This window comes from Narcine bancroftii, chromosome 2 (assembly GCF_036971445.1).
Source record: "Narcine bancroftii isolate sNarBan1 chromosome 2, sNarBan1.hap1, whole genome shotgun sequence".
NCBI lineage: Eukaryota > Metazoa > Chordata > Chondrichthyes > Torpediniformes > Narcinidae > Narcine > Narcine bancroftii.
The window spans coordinates 324,321,668-324,346,441 of NC_091470.1; the positions used below are offsets into that span (position 1 = coordinate 324,321,668).

At 40.8% G+C, this 24,774-nt stretch overlaps 2 protein-coding genes across 13 annotated transcripts in view; one reads left to right on the plus strand and one right to left on the minus strand.

Annotated features, from left to right (window-relative positions):
- The window catches only part of LOC138755617 (deubiquitinase OTUD6B-like), a 295,429-nt gene that overhangs the window by 175,326 nt on the left and 95,329 nt on the right, over positions 1-24,774 (minus strand). The window lies entirely within an intron of this gene.
- The window catches only part of pip4p2 (phosphatidylinositol-4,5-bisphosphate 4-phosphatase 2), an 86,020-nt gene that overhangs the window by 12,746 nt on the left and 48,500 nt on the right, over positions 1-24,774 (plus strand). For all 4 annotated transcript variants that reach the window (XR_011352427.1, XM_069921948.1, XM_069921949.1 and 1 more), the window contains exon 2: positions 22,858-23,006. Coding sequence is in view for 3 of the 4 variants with exons in the window: in XM_069921948.1 (XP_069778049.1) it covers positions 22,858-23,006 (149 nt within the window). In the remaining variant the exon portion in view is untranslated. The remainder of the gene's footprint in view (positions 1-22,857; positions 23,007-24,774) is intronic.

Consider the following 24,774-nt stretch of genomic DNA (forward strand, 5'->3'; position numbering starts at 1 on the left):
TACATAATTTGGTAATCAATTCATGAAATTCAAACATCTTGGGCTTCTGGCACTGCACATCTTTGCTTGCAAATATTCTTGTTGTCTGCAGTATATTTTCCATGCACAGCCAATACTACAAACAATAATTTGGATATCCAGGGATAGTCAATATGCCTTTATGCACAGTAGATAGTGTTTAACAAGTCTTGTAGAGATTTTCAAGGAGGTTAGGCCTTTGCACGTGGAAGGTTAGTCAGGAAGATTTAATGCAAGGTCTTCACAGTGAAGTAGTGAACTGGATTTGACTATGGCTGGACGGGAGAAACCAGAGAGTAGTGGTGCATCATTGCTTTATTAGATTGGAGGCCTGTGACTAGTGGTGTGCTTCAGGGATTGGTACTGGGACCATTATTGTTTGTCATATATAGAAATGATATGGATGATAATGTGCTAAATTGGTTAGTAAATTTGCAGATGACACTAAGTTTGGAGGTGTTGTGGACAGCAAAGGAGGCTTTCAAAGCTTGCAGAGAGATGTGGACCAGCTGGTAACATGGGCTGAAAATGGCATATGGAATTTAATGCAAACAAGTGTAAAGTGTTGCATTTTGGAAAGACAAACCAAGAAAGGACATACATGGTGAATGGTAGAGCACTGAGGAGTGAGATAGATCAGCAGGATCTGGAAATACAGATACATAATTCCCTGAAAGTGATGTTACACATGATAGGGTTGTAAAGAAAGCTTTTGGCTTATTAACCTTCATAAATCAAGTATTGAGCACAGGAGTTGGGATATTATGTTAAGTATGTGTAAGACATTGGTAAGGCCAATTTTGGAGTATTGTGTGTAGTTTTGGTCGCCTAACTACAGGAAAGATATCATTGAGATAGAGTGCAAAGAAGATTGAGTAGGATGTTCCCTTGACTTCAGGGTTACAGGGAAAAGTTAAATAGGTTAGGACTTTATTCCTTGGACTGTAGAAGAATGAGGGGTGATTTGATAGAGGAGTTTAAAATTATTGGTGGGGGGGGGTGTAGACAGAGTAAATGTAGTTAGGTTTTTTCCATTGAGGGTGGGTGAGATTCAAACAAGGGGACATGGGTTAAGGGGGAAAGGGGAAACGTTTAGGGGAAACATGAGGGAGAACTTCTTCACTCTGAGAGTGGTGGGAGTGTGGAACAAACTTCCAGTTGAAGTGGCGGATGCGGTCTTCATGGAAATTTGGACAGGTTGGTGGGATGAGGCAGCAAAAAATTGTTTGGCACAGACAAGAGGGGCTGATGTGGCCTCTCTCTGTGCTGTAATTATTCTATGGTTCTAAATGTAGTGTGAAAACAGAATGCTGGAGAAGCTCAGCAGTCAAACAGTAATTTTATCTAGCAAAGATAAAGATGCATAACCAACATTTTGGGCTTGAGCCCTTTTGCTTTATTCTGAAGTCAATGTGGAAAGCTTAAAGGCATGATGTAAAATAAATGAAATAAAGTGATATGAACTGCTTAAGTTCTCAATGGGAGAATGAGGCTAGAAGAAGTTGGGACTTGCTTATCACATCGGCCTAAAATGTTACTGATTTGAACACATAATCGAGGCCAACACTTGTGCAGTACCACTGAAATATTTGCATTGACACTGCTGCTATATTTTTGGTTGGGTTTTAAACTAAGGTTCTGCATACCAGTTCAGTTGAATATTAAAATATATTGTCAAGTGTTTGGGAACAGCTTGGAATTCTGCAATGTATTGAAAATACTTCTTGTTCAAATAATTCCATTTAAAAAAAAAAGTCTGAAACCTTTTTAATGTTGCTTCCATATCATAACTATGGTAGTTCCTTAAGCAGCAATGGTTTCTATTCCAGTATCATTTATTACTTCCTTCTGTGGATTTTACCTACAGTCATTAAATATAAAACCATGACTCTAAGCTGCTCTTTGAAAATGCAAGTTCACAAGTCAACTGCAGTTTGCTTCTGCTTTATATTGGAATTTCTGAAACCATTTCCGCTTGTTAGTTAAGCATCTCCTTTTACTGAATTGGCTGTCACTCGTCCATAGTAATTAAGATTTTTTTTTGTGTGCTAATTAAATGGATCTCAAAATTATTCTCTAGCGTTTTTCTCATAATATTTTTGAGCATTTTTGTTAAGCACTGTTTCATATTTTATTGACTTAAAATGCATTTATGATGTTTTAGACTGATCAAAGTTAATATAAAAAGGAAAATGTTGCAATTACTGGGAGTCTAAAATGAAGGCAGAAAAAGTTAAAACCGAAAGTGCTGGAGGTACATGGGGCATTGAACAGCATCTGTGGAGATGCTCAGCCTTGTAGTGGCATTGCTACAACTGCTGTCATAGCAGTGGTCCTCCGTGGGGTCCAACGGCTGGAGTTGTTATGCTGACAGCTCTGTACAGCTTTTCATTGGTTTGTTGAGCAGCTGTTTTTAACATCAGCAAAACCATGGAGGTTTTTGCCCAAGATGCTTGGTTGCAATCCAGCACAGGGCACAAGAAGGGGAAAAGGGCACTAGGTACTCGGACCAGGATTCATTTGGGTGTTGATGGTGAGAAGGGCTCCTGATGAACCTTGGGTATTAACAGCTTCTTAATCATATTGGAGGTTCAGAGCCTGCAACTCTGGTTCACCACTGGAACAGACAAGAAGCTAGGCAACTGCAGTGTTTATGACAAGGCAGGAGGTGCATTCATGGGCACTCCATGTTGCTGAAAGCATTCTCTTTCTCTTACTAGTGGGGCTGCTGGGCTAGTGGCTTTATGGCCACAGAAAGGAGGCACGGTTGGCATAGCAGTTCGTGCAACGCCTTTACAACACCAGTGACTGGGACGGGTTCAAATCCCACAGTGTCTGTAAGGAGTTTATACGTTCTCCCTGTGTCTGCGTGGGTTTTCCCTGGGGGCTCTGGTTTCCTCCCACCATTCAAAACGTACCAGGAGTGTCAGTTGATTGTGTATAAATTGGGAAGCGCAGACTCGGGAGCCAAAATGGTCTGCTACCGTGCTGTATGTCTAAATTTATGCCTTAATGTTTTTTTAAATTGTATATTTAGGTACATGATAATAAAGGAATCTTGAACAGATTTCATTTTTCATATCAAAGGAAGTGAAGAGGTTGAACTATTTTTCTGTCTCCACAGATGCTGATTGGCCCACAGGGTATCTCCAGCAGACTATTTGTATCACAATGTTAATGTTTGTCCTTTTCTATCCATAAAAATGGTCCACATTTCTGTTTTCATTTTATTTTGTTTGGAGGTTGCTGCTTTGAAAATGAAATGAGCATCATCAAAGAAAGTTTAATTTTGTGCATAAAATAAATTGTTTTTACTTTGTGAGAGTACAATTACCAGTAGTCACTGAGAACACCAATCACTTGAATCTGTTTACACGATAGAAGTTGGACAGACAAAATGGTTAATTTTGCACCATTTCATTTTCTACATTAAATTAAGTCTCTAACGTCACCTATTTAGAAACGTAGAAACATAGAAGATAGGAGTAGGAGTAGGTCATTCGACCCTTCGAGCCTGCTCCGCCATTCAACAAGATCATGACTGTTCAGTACCCTGTCCCCGCCTTCTCTCCGTAACCTTTAATACCCTTATACTGAAGAAATAGATCTAATTCCCTCTTAAATATATTTAATGAACCTGCCTCTACTGCCCTCTGTGGCAATGAATTCCACAGATTCACCACCCTCTGGGTAAAGAAATTCCTCCTCATCTCGGTCCTAAATGGTTTGCCTATTATCCTCAAACCATGGCCCCGGGTTCTGGATTTTCCTATCATTGGAAACATCCCATCTGCATCCATTCTGTCCAGTCCTGCCAGAATTTTATGTCTCTATGAGATCCCCTCTCAATCTTCTAAACTCCAGCGAGTACAATCCCAATTTGCGCAATCTTTCCTCACAAGTCATTGCTGCCATTTCAGGTATCAGCCTGGTGAATCGCCTCTGCACTCCCTCTATTGCAAGAACATCCTTAGATAAGGTGACCAAAACTGCACACAATACTCCAGGTGGGGTCTCACCAAGGCCCTGTACAGCTGCAGTAAGGTATCCTTGTTCCTATACTCAAACCCTCTTGATATGAAGGCCAACATACCATTTGCCTTTTTAACCGCCTGCTGTACCTGCATGCTCGCCTTCAGAGACTGATGTACAAGTACCCCTAGGTCTCTCTGCACTTCCCATCTCTTAATCTATTGCCATTCAAATAGTAATCTGCCCTCCAGTTTGTATTACCAAAGTGGATAACCTCACATTTATCCACATTGTAGTGCATTTGCCATGTATCTGCCCAGTCCCTCAATTTATCCAAATCACACTGGAGCTTCCTGACCCCCTCTTCCATGCACACAACCCCTCCTAGCTTAGTGTCATCTGCAAATTTGGAGATATTACATCCAATCCCCTCATCCAGATCATTAATGTAAATTGTGAACAGCTGGGGTCCTAGTACAGATCCTTGTGGCACCCCACTGGTCACCGCCTGCCACTCAAAAAATGAGCCATTTATCCCAACTCTCTGTCTTCTACCTGCTAGCCAGTTCTCAATCCACATCAATACTTTGCCCCCAATCCCATGAGCCTTGATTTTGTAAGCCAGTCGTTTATGCGGGACCTTATCGAAGGCCTTTTGGAAGTCCAGGTACACCACATCCACTGGCTGTCCCCCATCTATTTTACCTGTCACCATCTCAAAGAATTCCAATAGATTTGTCAAGCACGATTTACCTTTTGTAAATACATGTTGACTCCGTCCGATCCCTTCTCTGCTAGTCATATGCTCTGCTATTACATCCTTAATAATGGATTCCATCATTTTGCCCACAACTGATGTAAGGCTCACCGGCCTATAATTCCCCGCTTTTTCTCTACCCCCCTTTTTAAATAGTGGCGTAACATTAGCTACCCTCCAATCTATGGGTACTGATCCTGAGTCTACCGAGTTCTGGAAAATAATTCTTAAAGCATCTGCTATCTGAATGGCCACTTTCTTAAGTACCAACTAAATCACGTTATCATTCAATGCTTTCAAAGCCTTGTTTTGTGCTTTTCAATTCAACTTTAATCAATCTTGGTTTTGGTTATTTTCCAAACTGAAGGGGTTTGGGGTAGCACACTTTACTCCATAACACCTGTTTAATTCTGTCCTTTTTATCATGTCACATGTATTGGCTCTCAATTTCTTTTTCAAGGAACATTTAAATGTTTAATAAAAATCCCAATTCTAATTCTGATGGCTATCAAATGTACTTTGCAGTTATCAACATTATTTAGTTTACTTCCCTTCACCAAAAGATTATAGGACTGCTAATATTGTGCCTTTTATTTAAAAAAGACTGCAAGGACAAACCAGGGAACAGGCTAGTGAGACAAATATCAGTGGTGGACAAATTATTGGGGGGGGTGCAGTTCTGGGATACAGAGTTAACCTCATTTGGCTAGGCAAAGTGTGATTCGGATTAGCTCTAGGAAATTGTCTCAAAAATTTAATTGAGCTTTTTAAGAGTTAACCAAGAAGATTGACAAGGGTAGGCAGGAGATGTTGTCTCTTTGGACCTCATCAAGACCTTTGACCAAATCCCATGTAGTATGGCAGTCTAGAATTCAGAGTGAGTTAGCCGGTTAGATACCAAATTGGTTTGTTAACATGAAGCAAAAGGTAATAGTGATCTGTGGTGTGGTGTGCAGTGGAGAGTAGTGCTGGGCCCACTGTTTTTTTTTTTCAAACAAAATTTCAGATTTACTGTCAGATTACATAGATGACATCAGATACAACCCTGAGATTCTTTTACCTGCAGGCAAGGCAGAATTATCATTTATTGGTAGTGCAAGAAACTATACTTAAGAAAATAGGTATACATATTGTGACAGAATATAGATATGTTTTTGGCAGATAAATTGGGGTAGGGATTTTAGTGTAGGTCACATACAAACACTTTAAAACAGATCTTATTTGAAATACTGGAGCTCTGCTCATGCTAGACATGCTGGGGCCCCAGAGCCTTTGCAAAAGCTTTGGAGAGTGCCCAAGAAACTTCACTAATGGATTGTTGTTTACAAAAGGCAACAGATGAAAGAGCTTGTTGGAGCCACAGACTGTTTGGAGGAGAACTTGCTGTTCTGAGGGTCATGTGGTTTTGCAAGCAGAGAGAGTAAAACAGGCTTTCTCTTTGTCTCTCACACACACACACACACACACACACACACACACACACACACACACACACACACACACACACACACACACACACACACACACACACACACCTCTCTGAAAACCAACCAAAATCTTCCTGAGCGGTAACCATTTAACTTTCAAGCACTAAAGTCTGGTGAATTTATAAACATTAAATTCTGTGCACAGTATAAGAATTGCCTGCAACCAGTGAACTTGGAGAAGTGAGATTGGACTGTGAATCAAAGAACTTTTCTGAACTTACACACATTACATAAAGGTGCACTTAGAATTAGAAGGGGGTTAAGCTAGGTTAGTTAAGTCAATAGTGATAAGTGTGATTCTCTTTTCATGTTTCAAGATAATTAAAAGCAATTTTTGTTTATGATACCATTTGTCTTGGTGAATATCTATTGCTGCTGTGTTTTGGGGTCATCTGGCCTCGTAACAATATAAACAAATAAAGAAATATATTAAAAAAACTGCAATTGTAGCATAGATAAAAGCTCGCACACAACTGGAGGCAGGACAAACACTTTTATTAGCTTTCAACAATAGGTAGGATTGTCTAGTAGGCTTAAGAAGGGTTCTGGGTTTAGGCGGGAAACCAGGGTTATATATGGGAAAGTGGGAGTGGAGCTTGGAGGCGGGGGCAATCATCAATACAGCACTCTCCCAGTGAATCCCAATTCACTGCAGCAATACAGAGAGAAAAATCAATCAAAATGCAAAAGAGTCCTTAAATGAGTCCTTGATTGAGTTTGTTGTTGAGTCTAGTGGAGGGGTAACAGCTGTTCCTGATCCTGGCGTGTCTTGTGGCACCTATACCTCTTTCCTGATGGCAGCAGTGAGAACAGAGCATGTGCTGGGTGGTGTGGATCCTTGATGATGGCTACTGCTCTCCAATGGTAGCTTTCTTTATAGATTTTCTTGAAGGTTAGGAGGATTCCTGGGCTGTGTCCACTAGCTTTTGCAGGGCTTTAGGGTCGGGTATTGGTGACCATACCAGACCATGATGTAGCCGGTCAGCACACTTTCCATCACACATTTGGACTGCTCTATGTATTTTTCTAAATTCCATGAATACAAATTACTTTCCATGATGGGTGTTTTTTCTAATGTGGAAAAAGTTGCTTTGGTATTGTCCATTTTCCATTCATTGCATAATTTATTCTGTCTATGCAGAAAAGCAAAATTCTAGATGCAAGATAGATTCAGACAAAACTTCAGTTTCTTTGGAGCAGTTTTAACTGTTTAATGATTGTATGGTTTGTTTGACTAAGGACGTAACTTCCAGTTGGAACTTGCGAATAAGAATATGAAGGGAGCATAGGAAACAAATCCACTAAGGAGAATAATTAAAACCAATTAGTAGTCTACCAACAGTATACTTGGTCTCGAAGAAGGTGGGTTTCAAATGCATAATTGGAAAAAATAGAATTTAGAGTGTTGTATTGATTATTGTTTAACAGATAAAAAACTCTGGAAAAACGGTAATTTCTTTGGGTTGGGTGTCTGTAATGAGTAGGTTGCTATAGGGATTGTTGGTGGGTGTTGGCTGTTCACAAATTTGTATCAATAATTGGATGGGCAAGTATAATGTCTCCAAATTTGGAGAGGAATCAAAGGTGGGGACTGTTTGGGACATTGGGCATTTGCCTGTGATGCACTGGACTGTGTCCACTACCTTTTGCAGGGCTTTGTACTCCAAGCTATTGGTGCCCCTATAGCAGGTCGTGATGCAGCTGGGCAGTGCACTTTCCACCACACATCAGATGTTTGCCAGCGTTTACGATGTCATACCAAATCTCTGCAAACTTCTGAGGAAGTAGAGCTGCTAACTTGCTTCCTTCATTCTGCCATTAATGTGCTGGGTCAAGGAAAAATCCTCCAAAGGGGTTATGATGGACCTTCAGGAATCCTTTAGGTTTGTGGCTTGGGGCCTATTAAAACTGCTTCCCTTTTAAATGTTTTTGATTGCAAATTAGCAGAACTGCGAAATCTTCTTGGTAAGATTGTCAGAGGCAAGTGTGGTTTTGGTGGGGTTCCTTTCTCCTGCCCACCTCATGTTGAGTAAAAATATACTCATCTTCTAGATTGTGTCCTATTTGCCTGCTTTACACTGTCAATTTCCTCAAAGCTAGTGACTTGTGGTTAAAATTTCAACATTGTTAACATGAAAGCAGGTGACAATGTATATTTAAATTATTAACTCGCCTTCCACATGCTGGTGGGATGAATTGTGGGCAGCCAATTTCCATTAAAAGTGGACATGGGTGTGTCATGAAAGATATGGTTTCAAGTCAAAACTTTATTGACCTCTCCCAACTCTCACTTCTGGGGATTATCTAGCCTTGAGATTGCCAGGATCAGAGAAGATAAGCAGTTAAATTTCATCCTGGGTCCACTTCACCATCAGTGTTCCTTTTAACTTCTGCGATATTAGAGAACAAATGTATGGTTCAATGTCAGCGGTTCATGGGAAATTGTACTCCACCCATAAAAAGCAGCGTGAATAACAATGACTCACTCTTTGGGGTAGACAGAAACTGCATAATAACTTTATGGAAGTAGTTTTACTGTAGCCTGTGTCCCTCATGAGTTAAATTGGCTGCTTCACTGACGTCACTAAGTGGATCTTAGATCTTTAAAGTGCCCTTGAGGGCACAATATGGGTGATACTATTTGAATAATTCTCAATTGCCAGCAGAGAAGACTGTGTTCCACTGTACTTCTGAAGCAAAGTATTCCAGAGACTTGCTGGCTATAATGTCTCATGCAGTTGTCTTTGTTTTCCTATTAAAACATTGCTTTCTCTATTTGACAGTGTTATGGGGTTTAGTCGGGTATCTACAATTAAGGGGACCCCCTTGAAAAGCAGTGTGGACTCATTGACTACTATTTCACATTTTTTTGAAAAATATTTGTTCATTGGTGTCCTCTAGAGATTTAAATACTCGTGAGGACCTGGCTTGATGGGTTGTTTTGTTCAACTTGATGTTCCTTTCATGGATGAATTAAGAGGGGGGCGTGGCAAGATGGCATAGAGTCTGAACATGTAATCTCGACCTCTCTGGCCAGACTTTTAAGAACCCATTTTTAACTCATTGTTTTCAGGTTTAAACTTTTTAAAACTTAGTTTATAGTATCAAGGTATTGTTATGGCCATTAATGGTAAAAAAAATTAAACCTCAAGTACAGAAGAAACTACATTTTCGGAGTGTTGAAGATTTAGGGCCTAAACAGCCTGCTACAGCTTCAGGTTTACTTTCTTTCAAGCCTAAACCACAGAGATTGCCTGTGGGAGCTGAAAAAATGACTACTACTCACCAGGAGAAGGACATCGCTGGAATTACCTGTTCTCAGGAGGAAGGTGCGTGTGCCCCCAAAGTGGATCCTGATTCTGTCAGCCTGCCGACTTTAACGGAGGGAGCACGCAAGAAGACGACTCCGTTGCTTGAAATGTCTCAGGAAGTACTCCAATCTGAATATCTTGATCTTTTCCGTGAGTTTTTGCAACAACAACAGGTTGCGGGGGGAGACCAGCGTCGACCCCCTGAGGAAGTCGAGGTGCCGTTGCTGGGAGTCCAGACCCACAGTAAAACTGTTAAACTGCCTGTTGTTGAGATGCAGCAGGAGCTGCAGTTACCTGGTCCTGCCACTACACAAGAGAAAGCAGGGCTGCGCTTTTCTGACTTACAATGTAAACAGTTAAATGCTATCATCCAGCCTATGTTGAATGAAATGACTCAAAGGGTCAGTTTAGACCTGAATACAGTTAAAATACGTGTGGAAGCATCTTGTGAAGATTTTAAAAAATTTCAGGCTGCTTTTTTGAAATGTCAACAACAAGTGGCTTCTAATACAGAAAAAGTGTTGGAGGTGGAAAAATCTGTTAAAGAATTGCAAGAACATGAGAAGGAGTTAGAGAGGAAAGTAGATTATTTGGAGAATCAAAGTAGAAGGAATAATGTGAAGATTGTTGGTTTGCCAGAAGGAATGGAAGAACAAGATACTCTTCATTTTTTTTTCCGAATGGATTCCACAAATACTGGGGTAGGAATTTTTCTCAGGAGGTTTGGTATTGGAAAGAGCTCATAGAGCCTTAAGAAGAAGACCTTTGCCTGGCCAATCTCCGAGACCCGTGATAATTCGATGTTTGAATTATTAGGACAGAGAAACGATACTTCATCTAGCAGTGCAAAATGTGAGACAACAACAAGCCCCGTTAATGATTCAGAATAGTAGAGTTTTTTTCTATCCTGATTTGAGTCAAGAGGTTATTCAGCGTCGGCGTCGATTTAATCCAGTTAAAGAAGTTTTGTGGCGTAAAGGTTATAAGTTTACTTTTCGCTATCCGGCAGTGTTTTGTGGAGACTTTCAATCTCGTTTTTTTGAGAATGAGCGTGAAGCAATGAGTTTTGGTGATTCGTTGCCAGATGTAAGAGGACAAAGATGTAGCCCACCATTGTCTCCTAAAGAAAAATCTGGTTGTTCTGGAAATGGGAGAAATGGGAATGGAAAGAGTCCAATTCCTCTTGAAATGAGGTCACCGAGTTTGGAATCTCTTGGATGAATAGAAGAACGTTTTTATGCTTATTTTATTTTCATGTCATTATGATATTTTGTTGTCATTTTTTGTTTGGCTGGGGAGGGAGAGATTCGCTCTATGTTCTATTAGTCATCAGTCACTGGTGGGTGATCCACACCCAAGATTGTTTGGGGATTGCTACCTCTTGGTAGTTTATTTTTGTTTTTTTTTTAACTTTAATTTTTTTTAATTTTATTTTTATTTTATTTAGTCTTTAATTTGTGGGGTTTTTTTCTCCTATTGGAGGGCCTATTTACATTGATCTGAGTCTTTATATATTGATATTATTAGTTTTTAGTAATATTAGTGGATCTAACAAAGTTGAAGTTTGCTACTTTTAATGTTCGGGGTTTAAACAGTCCGATTAAGCGTAAGCATATTTTGGCGTATATTAAGAAAATGAAAATTGATATTGCATTTTTACAAGAAACACATTTGAATGTCAAAGAAAGTATGAAATTGAAGAGGGATTGGGTAGGTCATGTATATTCTTCTTCATTTAATTCCAGGGCTAAAGGTGTAGCAATTTTGATACATAAGAATTAATCTTTTGAATTACAATCAATGGAGGAAAAGGCAGGATGTATTCTTAAATTGAATTGTAAGATTTTTAGTGAATTTTGGACTTAACTTAATATTTATGCCCCAAATGAAGATGATGAAACATTTATCTCGGATGCATTTTTATATCTGGGGTCAGGCTAATGAGAATGTTTTAGTTGGTGGTGATTTTAATTGTGTTTTGGAACTTTATTGGATAAGTCTCAGAAGAAAGTTAAAAAATCTAAAATGGCAGTTCAGGTTCAAGCATTGATGAAAGATCTTAACTTAGTGGATATTTGGAGACGTCTTAATCCGACAGAAGGATTTCTCCTTTTATTCAGCTCGACATGACTCGTTTTCAAGGATTGATTTTATTTTAGTATCGGCACATCTACAGGGGAAAATACAACAAGCGTAATATAAAAGTAGGGTGATTTCGGATCACTCTTTGTTATACTTTACATATGTAACTTCTGAGAAAGTTCAAGTGGCTTATCGTTGGAGGTTTAATATAATGCTGTTTTAAAAATGTGGAATTCATTGATTTTTTGAAAGAACAAATTAATTTTTTTTGAAAGAAGGTTCTAATTCTGTTCAAAGTAAATTTGTAGTATGGGATGCTATGAAAGCTTATTTGAGAAGACAAATAATTAGTTATACTTCTAAAATAAAAAAGAATCGATTAAATCAGAGTCTTGAGTTAGAGAAATGGATTAGTAAGTTAGAAAAGGAATTTCAGAGAGCTGTTACAGAAGATCAGAAAATAGAATTGACCAGGTTGAAATTGGAATATAATACTTTGCAATCTTATCAATTTGAGTGTATGATTAATAGGATTAAACAACGATATTATGAATGGGAAGAGAAAGCACATAAGGTATTGGCATGGCAATTAAAGAAAGAACAGGTTTCGAGGACTATTAATGCTGTTAGACGGAATTCTCTTATTACGTATAAACCTCGCGAGATTATTGACAAATTTTGTTCATTTTATAAAAAGTTATATACATCTGATGGAAAACAAGAAAATGGATCGATTGATTTTTTTAAAATCACAGTTGAACTTACCGACATTAGAGGATGTAGATATACAGGAGTTGGAAGCACCATTTACTGATTTGGAAATTAAAATGGCTATGATGGAAATGCAGAATGGTAAATCGCCTGGTGATGATGGATTTTCGGTTGAATTTTATAAAGTTTTTTATGATGACCTTTCCACAGTGTTTGGAGATATACTACGCCAGGTTGGAGAACACTATGAATTGCCTGAGTTTTGTTCCAGTGCTTTAATTACAGTAATTCCAAAGAAAGATAGAGATCCTTTGAAAGTATCTTCAAATAGACCGATTTCATTGTTGAATGTAGAATAGATATGCCTCGGATAATATTTTACGTGTGATTAGTTTGATTAATAGATTTCGACAATCTTCAGACCATCTGATGGTGATATCTTTAGATGCCGAAAAAGTGTTTGATAGAGTTGAGTGGATTTTTTTGTTCAAAGTTTTGGAGAAATTTAAGTTTGGTCCTTTTTTTATTGGTTGGATTAAGGCTTTATATAGTAAACCAGTAGCCAGAGTACTGACGAATGGTTTGATTTCGGAACCGTTTAAACTGACCCGATCTACTCGTCAAGGTTGTCCTTTATCAACAGCTTTGTTTGTGTTAGTGATCGAACCTTTGGCACAGTTGATAAGACAGAATACACAGATACAGGGTATGAAAGATTTAGATGAGGAATATAAAATTAATTTATTTGCTGATGATGTATTAGTGTACCTAACAAATCCAGCTCAATCACTTTTGCATTTGAAGGAATGTTTGATGCAATATGGACGTCTTTCTGGATATAAAGTTAATTGGGGAAAAAAGTGAAATATTATCAGTGAGTGAAGGAGATTATTCAGATTATAAGAACGTTCTGAACTTGAAATGGATGGATCGAATTAAGTATTTGGGTATAATTATGGATGTTAATTATCAATCTTTAAATAAATTAAATTATGTTCCGTTAATAAAAAAAAATTAAAAGTGATTTGATTAAATGGAAAGATTTACCTATTAATTTATTGGGTAGAATAAATACAATTAAGATGAATATTTTTCCACGTATACAATATTTATTTCAATTTATTCCGTATTTGCTTGATAATTTTTTTTTCGAGATTTGAATAAAATGGTTAAGGAGTTTTTATGGAGAGATAAATTTTCAAGAGTAGCTTTGAATAAATTAACTTGGAAATATGAACTAGGGGGACTACGTTTACCACATTTTCAAAATTATTACGAAGCAGCCCAACTTAAATTTATTAGTTCATTGATGGATTTGGAATGGCCCCCTAGTTGGGCCAAAATTGAGATGGCAAATATTTTTGAATTTGAAATACATCAATTTTTGTTTAGATGGAGTGTAAATTTGTTACAGCAACATAATGTGCCTATACTAAAACATTTAATGAAGTTATGAACAAAGAAAAAGAAAATGATAGGTTCTAGTGGTGAATTCTCGGCCTTGACTCCGTTGTATAATAATCAACTTATTTCTTTTTCAATACATATCGAAGTTTATTACATTGGAGATTTAAAGGTGTGGAAAATTTGGGAGGTTGTTTTAAAGAGGGTAAATTTTTATCTTTTGATCAGATGAGAGATAGTTATGGTATTGATAAGAATTCTTTGTTTCTTTATTATCAAGTTCGATCTTTGGTAAAACATGTGTTCGGTGGATATATGATTTTTTCCTGAAATGACTAAATTTGAGACTTTTCTTATGAAGGTACCAGAGAAGGGTTATATTTCAGTTATGTATCAAATATTACAGGATGGTATGGATAAAAATGGTTGGGATAAATCTAAAGGTAACTGGGAAGCAGAGATTGGTTTTATTTTTTCCGAGGATGATTGGTCAGATATTTGTTATGATAGTGTAACTAGATTGATAAATGCACATTATGCAATGATTAATTATAATTTTTTTACATCAACTATATTTAACAACTGAAAAATTGAAAAAATATGGTTTTCAGGAATCAGATTTGTGTTTTAGATGTGGTAATGCTGTTGGAACTTTTTTTCATGCGATTTGGTCATCTAAATATATACAATCTTTTTGGAAGAAAATACAGTTGTTTCTGGAATACCTGTATAAGATTAAAATACCTTTAGATCCGACGGTATTTTTATTGGGTAGTTTGCAATCTCTGAAAGGTCTGGGACTAGATAAATTTCAACTTGCTTTTGTGTATTTAGCGCTATCTGTAGCGAAAAAATGTATTGCTAGTACATGGAAAGATACGAATATGATTGATATTAATAGATGGCATAATGAGTTGAAATATTGCTTAATAATGGAAAAAATTACACAATTTTCGCTTGATAACTATAGTTTTTTTTAGTAATAAGTGGTTGTTATATTCAGAATATTTACATTTTGATTTACATTGATTAGATTTTAATATGTATGGTCCTCTTTTCTTTATTTTTTTTCTTTATGGCTCTCCTTAGGAGAGTTGGCTGAAAGGGGGGGGGGGTTTCCTTTTTTATCTTTTTTTTCTTTCTTTTTTTTATATATATAAAATATAACGTTCATGCTTTGTTTATTATATATGCTACTTATTATCTGTATTTTGAACGAATAAATAAAGTTTAAAAAAAATGGATGAATTAAGAGCCCTTGGTATCATCTTTGTGTGGTCCTTTAGGTGCTCTCCCTCTTAGAGAGGCTGCTATCTTGCCATCTTAAGGGTCACTTTCTAATTCATGCACAGGGATAGCTGTGCTTTGGTCTTTATAAAAACGTGCCTCAGCGACAGGGTCCTGGGAGGCTACCATTCAGCTGGATGGGGTCACCTTATTTCAGGCTAACAAAGATGCTGCTCTGTGTGGGAAAAGCCTGTGGAGATGGCCTGTACAACAACATCAACATGGAATGGTAGAAGGATTCGGTATGAGTCTCTGGTCACTGCTTAATGCTGGTGAAATTTGTGAGTGTCAGATGCAGACCATTTTATCTACCATGGGAATTCACCATGGTCCTCATAGTCGGTGTGTACATCCTCTCCAGCACGAATGCTAAGGAGGTGGTCTGAGAACTGAATGAGGTGATAGACAAATTGAAGACCACACACTCTGACAGACTGATCATCATTGCTGGGGATTTCAACCAGGTGAGCCTCAAGTCAGGGCTACCTAAATTCCACCAGTATGTGAACTTTGCTATGAGAGGGGCAAACATATTGGGCCTTGTGTACACGAACATCTCTGACGAATATCGGGCAGAGCCCCGACCCCACCTCGGATACTCAGACCACATCTCCGTAATGATAATCCCAAAATACAGACCGTTTTCTACACTCAAGATCAGTCCTGAAGCAGGTTAAAATCTGGCCATTAGTGACCATTCATGCACTTGAAGACTGCTTTGAGCTCACTGACTGGCACATATTCAAGGAAGCAGCTGTGGTGGTATATTACACCACTAGGTCACCAGGGGCCACCACCTAGGGGTGGGTGTGTGTGTGTGTGTGTGTGTGTGTGTGTGTGTGTGTGTGTGTGTGTGTGTGTGTGTGTGTGTGTGTGTGTGTGTGTGTGTGTGTGTGTGTGTGTGTGTGTGTGTGTGTGTGTGTGTGTGTGTGTGTGTGTGTGTGTGTGTGTGTGTGTGTGTGTGTGTGTGTATATTATACAGCATATAACAGCTGCCGCCCCACTGGAGTGCTCCAAGTGTCCTTTTTGCGGACTGCCCAAGCACCCCAGAGCTCACTGCCTGGCTAGAGAAAAGGACTGTTCAAAGTGTGGAAAGGGGACATTATGCGAAAGTCTGTAGAAGCCTCAAGGCTCCTGCCAAAGCCCTTTCTCATGCAAATGAGAGGCGGGAAAGCTCTTCTTCTTCCTCCTCAGGCAGGCAAAAACACAGTGCCATGTGCTGTCGGCCATCTTGGGCAAAGGATGCCGGACAGAGGACATCATTATTGGGGGATGACTATGATACAGAGTGCTACTACGACCAGAGCGCCGACCAGAATGGAGGATGTGCCATGCTGGCCTCTCTGCGTTTGAATCAGGCAAGTCCACACAATTTATCGGACGCTACTGTTAGTATTAAAGTTAATGGGTCGACAGTAAATTGCTTGATGGATAGCAGGAGTACAAACAGTTTCATAGATCAGTGGCTGGTAGAACGCCTTGCTCTAAAAACGTACCCGAGAGACCACCAGATTTTATTAACGTCTAAGAGACGTGAAGCTAAGGTAAAATATTTCTGCAGGGTCACACTGGAAATACAGGGCACAGAGTATGAAGAGTTTAAGTTGCTAGTTCTCCCACGCCTCACTGCTCCTGTCCTACTGGGGCTGGACTTCCAGTACCAATTGAAAAGCATCACAATAGTACATAATGGGCCGCTTCCCCCACTGCTCCTTGAGAATAGACGACACTGTAGCCTGATGGCCCTGAATATAGAAACCCCCCCCCCGTTGTAGTGAAGTCAGGAGAAGCAGCACATGGTGGTGGATTACAGTCAGACGATCAATAAATTTATGCAGTTGGATGCCTACCCACTACCTCGTATTGCGGACATGGTAAACAGCATTGCTCAGTATAAAGTGTTCTCTACCATTAGACCTCAAGGCAACGTACCACCAGTTGCCCATTAGAGAGAGCGACTGCATATACACGGCATTCGAGGGAGACGGCAGGCTGTATCAATTCCTCCCCCTCCCCTTTGGCATCACCAACAGGGTATCCCAGTTCCAGCGGGAGATGGACCGCATAGTAGACGAGTACCAACTCCAGGCGGTGTTCCCATACCTGAACAATGTTACGATTTGCGGCCACTCGCAAGCTGACCATAACACTAACCTTCAACGTTTTTTTCAGGCAGCAAAAGAACACAATCTAACGTAAAATAGGGATAAATGTGTCTTCAGCACAAGGAAACTGGCCATCCTGGGCTATGTGGTGCAGAACAGGGAAATCAGCTCGGACCCCGCCCGCATGCGCTGGCTTCTAGACCTCCCGGCCCCACACTCACAGAAAACCTTAGAGATGTTTGGGACTTTTTGCATATTACGCACAGTGGGTCCCCGCAGCTTTTCCTCTCAGTCCAGCAGCTATCAAAGCCTTTTTCAGAGATTAGGGATTTGATTGCAAAAGCAACCCTGTGATCCATAGATGAGGTGTTTCCTTTTCAGGTAGAGACCAACGCCTCAGAAATAGCGTTGGCTGCCACTCTGAACCAGGTGGGGGGGGGGGGGGGTGGTGGTGACCGGTAGCCTTTTTCTCGTGGACCCTACAGGGGTCCGAGGTAAGACACTTGGCGGTGGAGAAGGAGGCTCAAGCCATTGTGGAAGTGGTAAGGCACTGGAGACATTATCTGGCATGTAAACGATTCACCCTTGTCACAGACCAACGATCTGTGGCTTTTATGTTCGATAACCGGAACAGGGGGAAGATAAAAAATAATAAAATCCTGCGGTGGAGGATAGAGCTGTCTACAAATAGTTACGACATTCTATACCATCCAGGGAGGCTCAATGAGCCCCTAGATGCACTGTCCAGGGGCACCTGTGTGGCCCTCAATCACATGTTCCAGCTGCAGAACTTGCACAATGAACTGGGCCACCCGGGAGTCGCTAGACTGTTCCACTTCATAAGGGCCCAAAATCTCCCATTCTCGGTAGAGGAGGTACAGATGGTAAGCAGTGCCTGCCCCTTTTGTAACCGCAGTTTCACCGACTGGATAAAGCCATGCTGATAAAAGCTACAAGACCTTTCGAGCGCCTCAGCCTCGACTTTAAAGGCCCGCTCCCTTCCTATGACAGGAATGTCTAATTCCTTAATGCCATAGATGAATTCTCACACTTCCTTTTTGCTATTCCATGTCCCGATGTATCCACAGCCATGGTAATAAAGTGCCTGCAATCAATTTTCAGCATGTGTGGGTACCCCAGCTATATACACACAGATAGGGGTGCTGTCTTTATGAGTGCTGAGGTCCAGCAGTACCTGAGAGATAGAGGCATCGCCACCAGTTGCTCCACAAGCTATAACCCCAGAAGTAATGGGCAGGTAGAAAGAGAAAATGCCACTATCTGGAAAACTGTCCTACTGACCTTAAAGGCAAAAGACCTACCAGTGGCAAGGTGATAAGATGTGTTGCCGGAGGCCTTGCACTCCATACGCTCGCTGTTGTGTACCATCATTAACACGACACCTCATAACCGTATGTTTTCTTTCTCAAGGAAAGCCGCGACAGGCACGGTGCTGCCTAGATGGTTAATGACACCAGGACTGGCGCTTCTCTGGAAACACTGCAGGCCCCACAAAATGGACCCTCTGGTGGAGCCAGTGGAAGTGAGGCACGCGAACCCCCACTATACATACGTCGTATTCAGAGATGGACAGGATGACTTGGTGGCCACCAGGGACCTTGCACCAGCTGGACGTGTGGATGACACAGGAGAGCCGACCCCTACGGATCAGCAGGAAGGGACAGTGGATGATGCAGGAGAGCCGCAGACCCCTATGGATCAGGATAAGGGACAGTGGATGATGCAGGAGAGCCGCAGACCCCTATGGATCAGCAGGAAGGAATCGTGGACGACATGGGAGGGTCGTGGACCCCTACGGACCAGCATGCAGAATGATGGACGCCAGGATGGACGATTGTCATGCCACCCCATGGGGCCCCACTGAACAACACACCCCCAACAACCAATACCCCGACGGGAAGCTCTACACCCCCTCAGCATATTCCTGCCCAATGTCAGGACCCTCGATCCTTAATACCTTCCACCTCCCCCCCCCCCCCCCCCCCCCCACTGTGCCCCAGTACCCCGAAGGTCCAGGAGGAAAAGGAAACTTCGCCAGATACTGGACTTGTGAACGCATGGAAAAGAGAAGGGGAGGGAAGGGAGGCCAAAGAATTTTTAAGGGGAGGGTGAATGTGGTGGTATGTTATTACACCACTAGGCCACCACCTGGTGACCTTGTGTATATATAAACCAGTTGCAACTCATTCTCATTCTGGCCTAGGCTTGCACAGAGGCAAGGCCGAGCTACATATATATTAGCCTATTAAAACTAGCATATTACCTGCACTCTGTCTCGTGTGGCTGATACTAGACGCCGTCAGCAGCAACCATTAGCGACTGCATAAATCTGGAGCAATAGTAAGTGTACTAATGATGTCACTGTGCCCAAGTCCATCACTCAGAAGGCATGGATGATTGCGGAGGTGTGGGTGCTGCTCTGAACCGAGATGCGGCCTTCAGAGCAGGATGTACAAGACATTGGTGAGGCCAAATTTGGAGTACTGTGTACAGTTTTGGTCACCAAATTATAGGAAAGATATAAACAAAATAGAGAGAGTGCAGAGAAGGTTCACGAGAATGTTGACAGGATTTCAAGGTTTGAGTTACAGGGAAAGGTTGTGCAGACTGGGGCTTTTTTCTCTGGAGCGTAGAAGATTGAGAGGGGACTTGATAGAGGTGTTTAAGATTTTAAAAGGGACTGACAGAGTAAATGTGGATAGGCTTTTTCAATTAATAAAGGGGGAGATTCAAACTAGAGGACATGGTTTAAGATTGAAGGGGGAAAATTATAAGGGGAACATGAGGGGAAATTTCTTTACGCAGAGGGTGATGGGGATGTGGAATGAGCTTCCGGCAGACGTGGTCGAGGCGGGATCATTGGTTACATTTAAGGAAAGACTGGATCATTACATGGATAGGAGGGGACTAGAGGGGTATGCACCGGGTGCTGGTCAGTGGGACTAGGAGGGTGGGGATTTGCTACGGCATGGACTAGTAGGGCCAAACTGGCCTGTTCTGTGCTGTAAGTGATTATATGGTTATATGGTCAAGGCAACCCTTGTGATCACAAGAGCCAAGCTATGTAAGGCCATCAGGGAGGCAAAGTGTGTTCAGGCCCACCACATTCACAGCCACTTCCTGGACACCAAGGACACGTGGTGCATATGGAAGGGGATCCAATATATCACTAACCACAAGACTGCACCATCTCCGTGTGCTGGTGATGTCTCCCTCCCAGATTAACTGAACAACTTCTATGCACGGTTTGAGGAGTAAATATTGATGTGGTAGCAGAGAAGACCATCCCTCCTCCAATTGATCAGGCGCTGTGTCTTACAGTGGCCGATCTTAAGAGAGAACTAGGCAAAGTCAACCCAAGGAAAGCTGCTGGGCTGGATAACATTCTTGCTAGAGTGCTCCGGGGTTGTGTGACTCAGCTAGCAGTCGTTCTCATTGACATCTTTAACATCTCTTCAGTAGCTCTGTGGACCCTACGTGCTTCAAAGACGCCACCATTGTCCCTGTGCCCTCTTGCATTCATGTCCATCATCATGAAGTGCTTTGAGAGGCTCGTCATGGGGCACATCAAGCACCTGCTGTCCCCCTTTCTGGACCCCCCGCAATTTGCATATAGATCCAACCACTCTACGGACTATGCTATTGCCACTGCCCTTTATCTAGCCCTCACCCACCTAGAAAATGAAGACTTGTATGTTCAAATGCTGATTATTGTCTTCAGTTCAACATTCAACACAATCATACCTCAGTACCTGATAAGGAAGTTGGGCCTGCTGGGTCTAAACACTTCACTCTGCAATTGGATTCTCGACTTCATGACAGACTTCAGGCAGGTGGATCAGAAATAGCACCTCCAAGACTATCACAATGAGCATGGCACCCACCCACCCCAGGCTGCATGTTTAGTCCACTGCTGTTCACTCTGCTGACCCAAGATTGTGCAGCCAAATGCAGCTCGAACCACATCATCAAGTTCGCTGATGATATAACAGTGGTTGGCCTTATCAGTAAGAACGAGGAGGCAGTGTACATAGACGAAGAGCAGATACTAACAAACTGGTGAATAGCCAACAACCTGTATCCGAACGTTTATTAAAAAAAATAAAAGAATTGGTTGTTCACTTCAGGAGGCCCTCGGGAGATCACGTTTCCTTGACCATTGATAGCTCTACCATTGAGGTTGTCAAGAGTATCAAGTTCCTTGGAGTTCACTTTGTGGAGAATCTCACCTGGTCCTTTAACACTAGCTCCATAGCTAAGAAAGACCAGCTGTACATCTACTTCCTGTGAAGACTGAGGAAAGTCCATCTCCCACCCTCCATCCTCACTACATCTGTTCTCTCTTCTGCCATCTGGCAGGAGGTTCTATATCACACGGGCCCTTACGTTCCAAGAGGGAAAGTTTTTTTTTCCCCCAAGCCATCTAGGTCCTGAACTCCCAGTACAGATGTGGATAGAGTGCCGTGGACTTCCACTGTATAAGTCTTAAAACCATAATATTTTAATGTGTTAACTGCTTTCCTAACTTATCTCTATGTAAATATGCTCCGTGGTCCTGGGGAAACACTATCTCTTCCTACCATGTCACATGGTAGGAACAATAAATAAAGTTGACTTGACATCTTGACTCTATTGATTACCAGTTGACGGTCTAATTTTGGCACTCATGGTTGAATCAAAATTGCATTTTTTTTTGTGGCATTAACATGGAGCATAAATGTTCTGTTCTTTTTGTTATGTTAGTCTCGTGTAATCAAGCATAAGTGAATGCCATTTCATTCCTTTGCTGACTTGTACATTGTTTCCTTGTAGTAATTGAACAGATAAGAAGGAACTTATTTGACAGTTTTAATATGATGGTGCATCATCCGCACATTTGATGAATTATCTTTTCCACCAATGAGGATCAAGGTTGAGAACTAAAAGAGAATGACTTCACAGAATTTATTTTCTTGCAGTCTACAGGGTGTACTCATGGAATATCTGTGCAGTTGTCAAGGACATTAGCAGGATACTTAACTATATGGGATGCTGATTTAAATAAGATATTGTACTTAACTGGTACAGATATGTGTTTTGAAAACTTGGTATGATCAGAATTTGTCATGAACGTGTCATGAAATTTGTTGTTTTGCAGAAGCATCACAGTACAAAAATTTATATAAACTACCTTACAAAATAAATAAAAAATACTTCAATAAAAAGTCACTGTCTGGTTCCAAGTTCATTCAGGAATCTGATGGCAGTGGGGAAGAAGCTGTCCTTTTGCCACTGAGCTCTCATCTTCAGGCTCCTGTGCCTTTTTCCCAATGGAAGCAGAATGAAGAGGGTATGGCCTGGGTGGTGGTGGGGTCTTTAAGGAAGAAGCTGCTTTCTCAAGACATCGCCTCTTGTAGGTGTCCTCGATGGAGTGAAGTCTGGTGCCTGTGATGTCGCAGGCCGAGTTAACAACCCTCTGGAGTTTTTTCTTGTCCTGAGTGTTGGCTCCTCCATTCCAGACAGTGATGCAACCAGCCAGAATGCTCTCCACGGTACACCTGTGGAAGTTTTTGAGAGTCTTCGGTGATGTGCAGAATCTCCAGGAATCCTGGGTTCCCAAGCTTCAGTTTTCTGAGGCCAGTAACATTGTGCACCAGTATTTCCTGCTTCATGATGGTGTATTTCAAAACTAGTTCAAAGTTTGTGGATTTTCTTTTACACAGGAGAGCTTCCACCTCCTTACAGTCCAGTGGCTAGTCCTGATGTTGGAAGAGATCGAGTAATAAACTGTCGTGTTTGCCAATCCCTGATCAATTTGGAGGGCAAGTTCCACCAGCATGTTGTCAAATGCACTGTTTGTAATGAAGCCACGGTAAGATTATCTTCATATTATATGATGTTGTGACTGAGGTAGCATTTAATCAAGTATGGATTGTTTGAATGCATAATTTCCTTTTGTTAAGGAACTGAATGAGATATTTTCTAACTTTTGAGCTTTATAATTATTTTGGGACCATATTGAGTGTTTTAAAGTTTTTTCATAAAATGAAGCATGACATTTGTGGAATTATGGGAAATACTAAAGATTTCTGTCAAAGTTTGATCTTTGCTATTCATTGTCTAACAATATTCCTTGTCTGTATTCTAATTTGACTACCATTATGTGTGTGCATTGATTGTATGCAATTGTGGTCCCTTGTTATCGAAAGTGTAAGCAGCAGAATTTTCGTTTACTTTGGCGTCAGGAAAGATGTGGATGCTGCAGAGAGGGTGCAGAGGAGATTTACAAGAATATTGCATGGATTGGAGAGCATTCCTTATGAACTGGATCTTTAAGTGGTGGGTGACCTGGCAGAGGTGTTAAAGATGATGAGAGGCATTGATCATTGGTTAGAGGCATTTTCCCAAAGCTGAAATGGTTAGCATGAGGGAAGAGATTTAAGGTGCTTGGGTGTAAATACAGGGGGATGTAAGAGGCAAATTTTTCACACACAGTGGTGGGCAGATAGAATGTGCTATCAGCAACAGTGAGGGACACAGGTACAATAGGATCTTTTAAGAGACTTGGATAGGTACATGGAACTGAGAAAATTGACAGTTATGTAATGGGGAAATTCTAGACCAGTAGTTCTCAACCTTTTTCTTTCCACTCACATACCACTTTAAATAATCCCTATGTCATCAATGCTCTGTGATTAGTAAGGGATTGCTTAAGATGGTATGTGAGTGGGAAGGGGTTGAGAATCACTGCTCTAAATTCAATTGTTACTGAAATATTTTGCTTGAGAAAAATTGTCATTGGCCCATTTCCTTTGGAGTTATGAAGCCGTGCACATAACAAGTCAATTAGGTACAATTAAAACAGTGGTTTGCAAACTTTTTCTTTCTACCCACATCCCACCTTAAGCAATCCCTTGTTAATCACAGAGCACCTATGGCATAGGGAATACTTAAAGTGGTATGTGAGTGGAAAGAAAAAGGTTGAGAGCCATTGTTCTAGATAGTGCAGGTTATTAGGTCGGCATGTAATTGCACTGATTTACCACAGCTTACAAACAAATAAAGAATGCACTCCCTGATTTTAGCATACCATGAAATAGACTTTGTTTTATTATTCACGAGACATAACATTGCATTCTTCATCTTCCCAAGCACCACCCCACTAAACTCCTGTGACCTTCTCATTGGCTTACTGCCACACAGTTAATTATTGACAATCTCACTCTCCTCCTCCTGCAACTGCGATTCATCACCTATATACTGATGATTAACACACAGTTGAACGTGCACTATTGCCTGCGTGTATTGCATTACTTGCGTCATCAGCGGTGGCCAGCACAGTTTCCGACAAAGTTAAGTACGTGACCACAACAGGCACAACATTGTGGGCTAAATGACCTGTAGATTTCCATGTTCTATCATGTTCTCAGAAATCATGGATGTTCTATGTAATTTTCTAAATGCCATGAATACAAATTACTTTTTATGACGGAAGCTTTCTTTCATGTGGGAAAAAGTTGCTTTTGTATTGTCCTGGGGCTTAAACCTCCATTCATCCCATCATTTATTCTGTCAATCATCCAGAAAGAAAAATGCTGGATACAAGGTAAATTCAGATGAAACTTCAGTTTCCTTGGAGA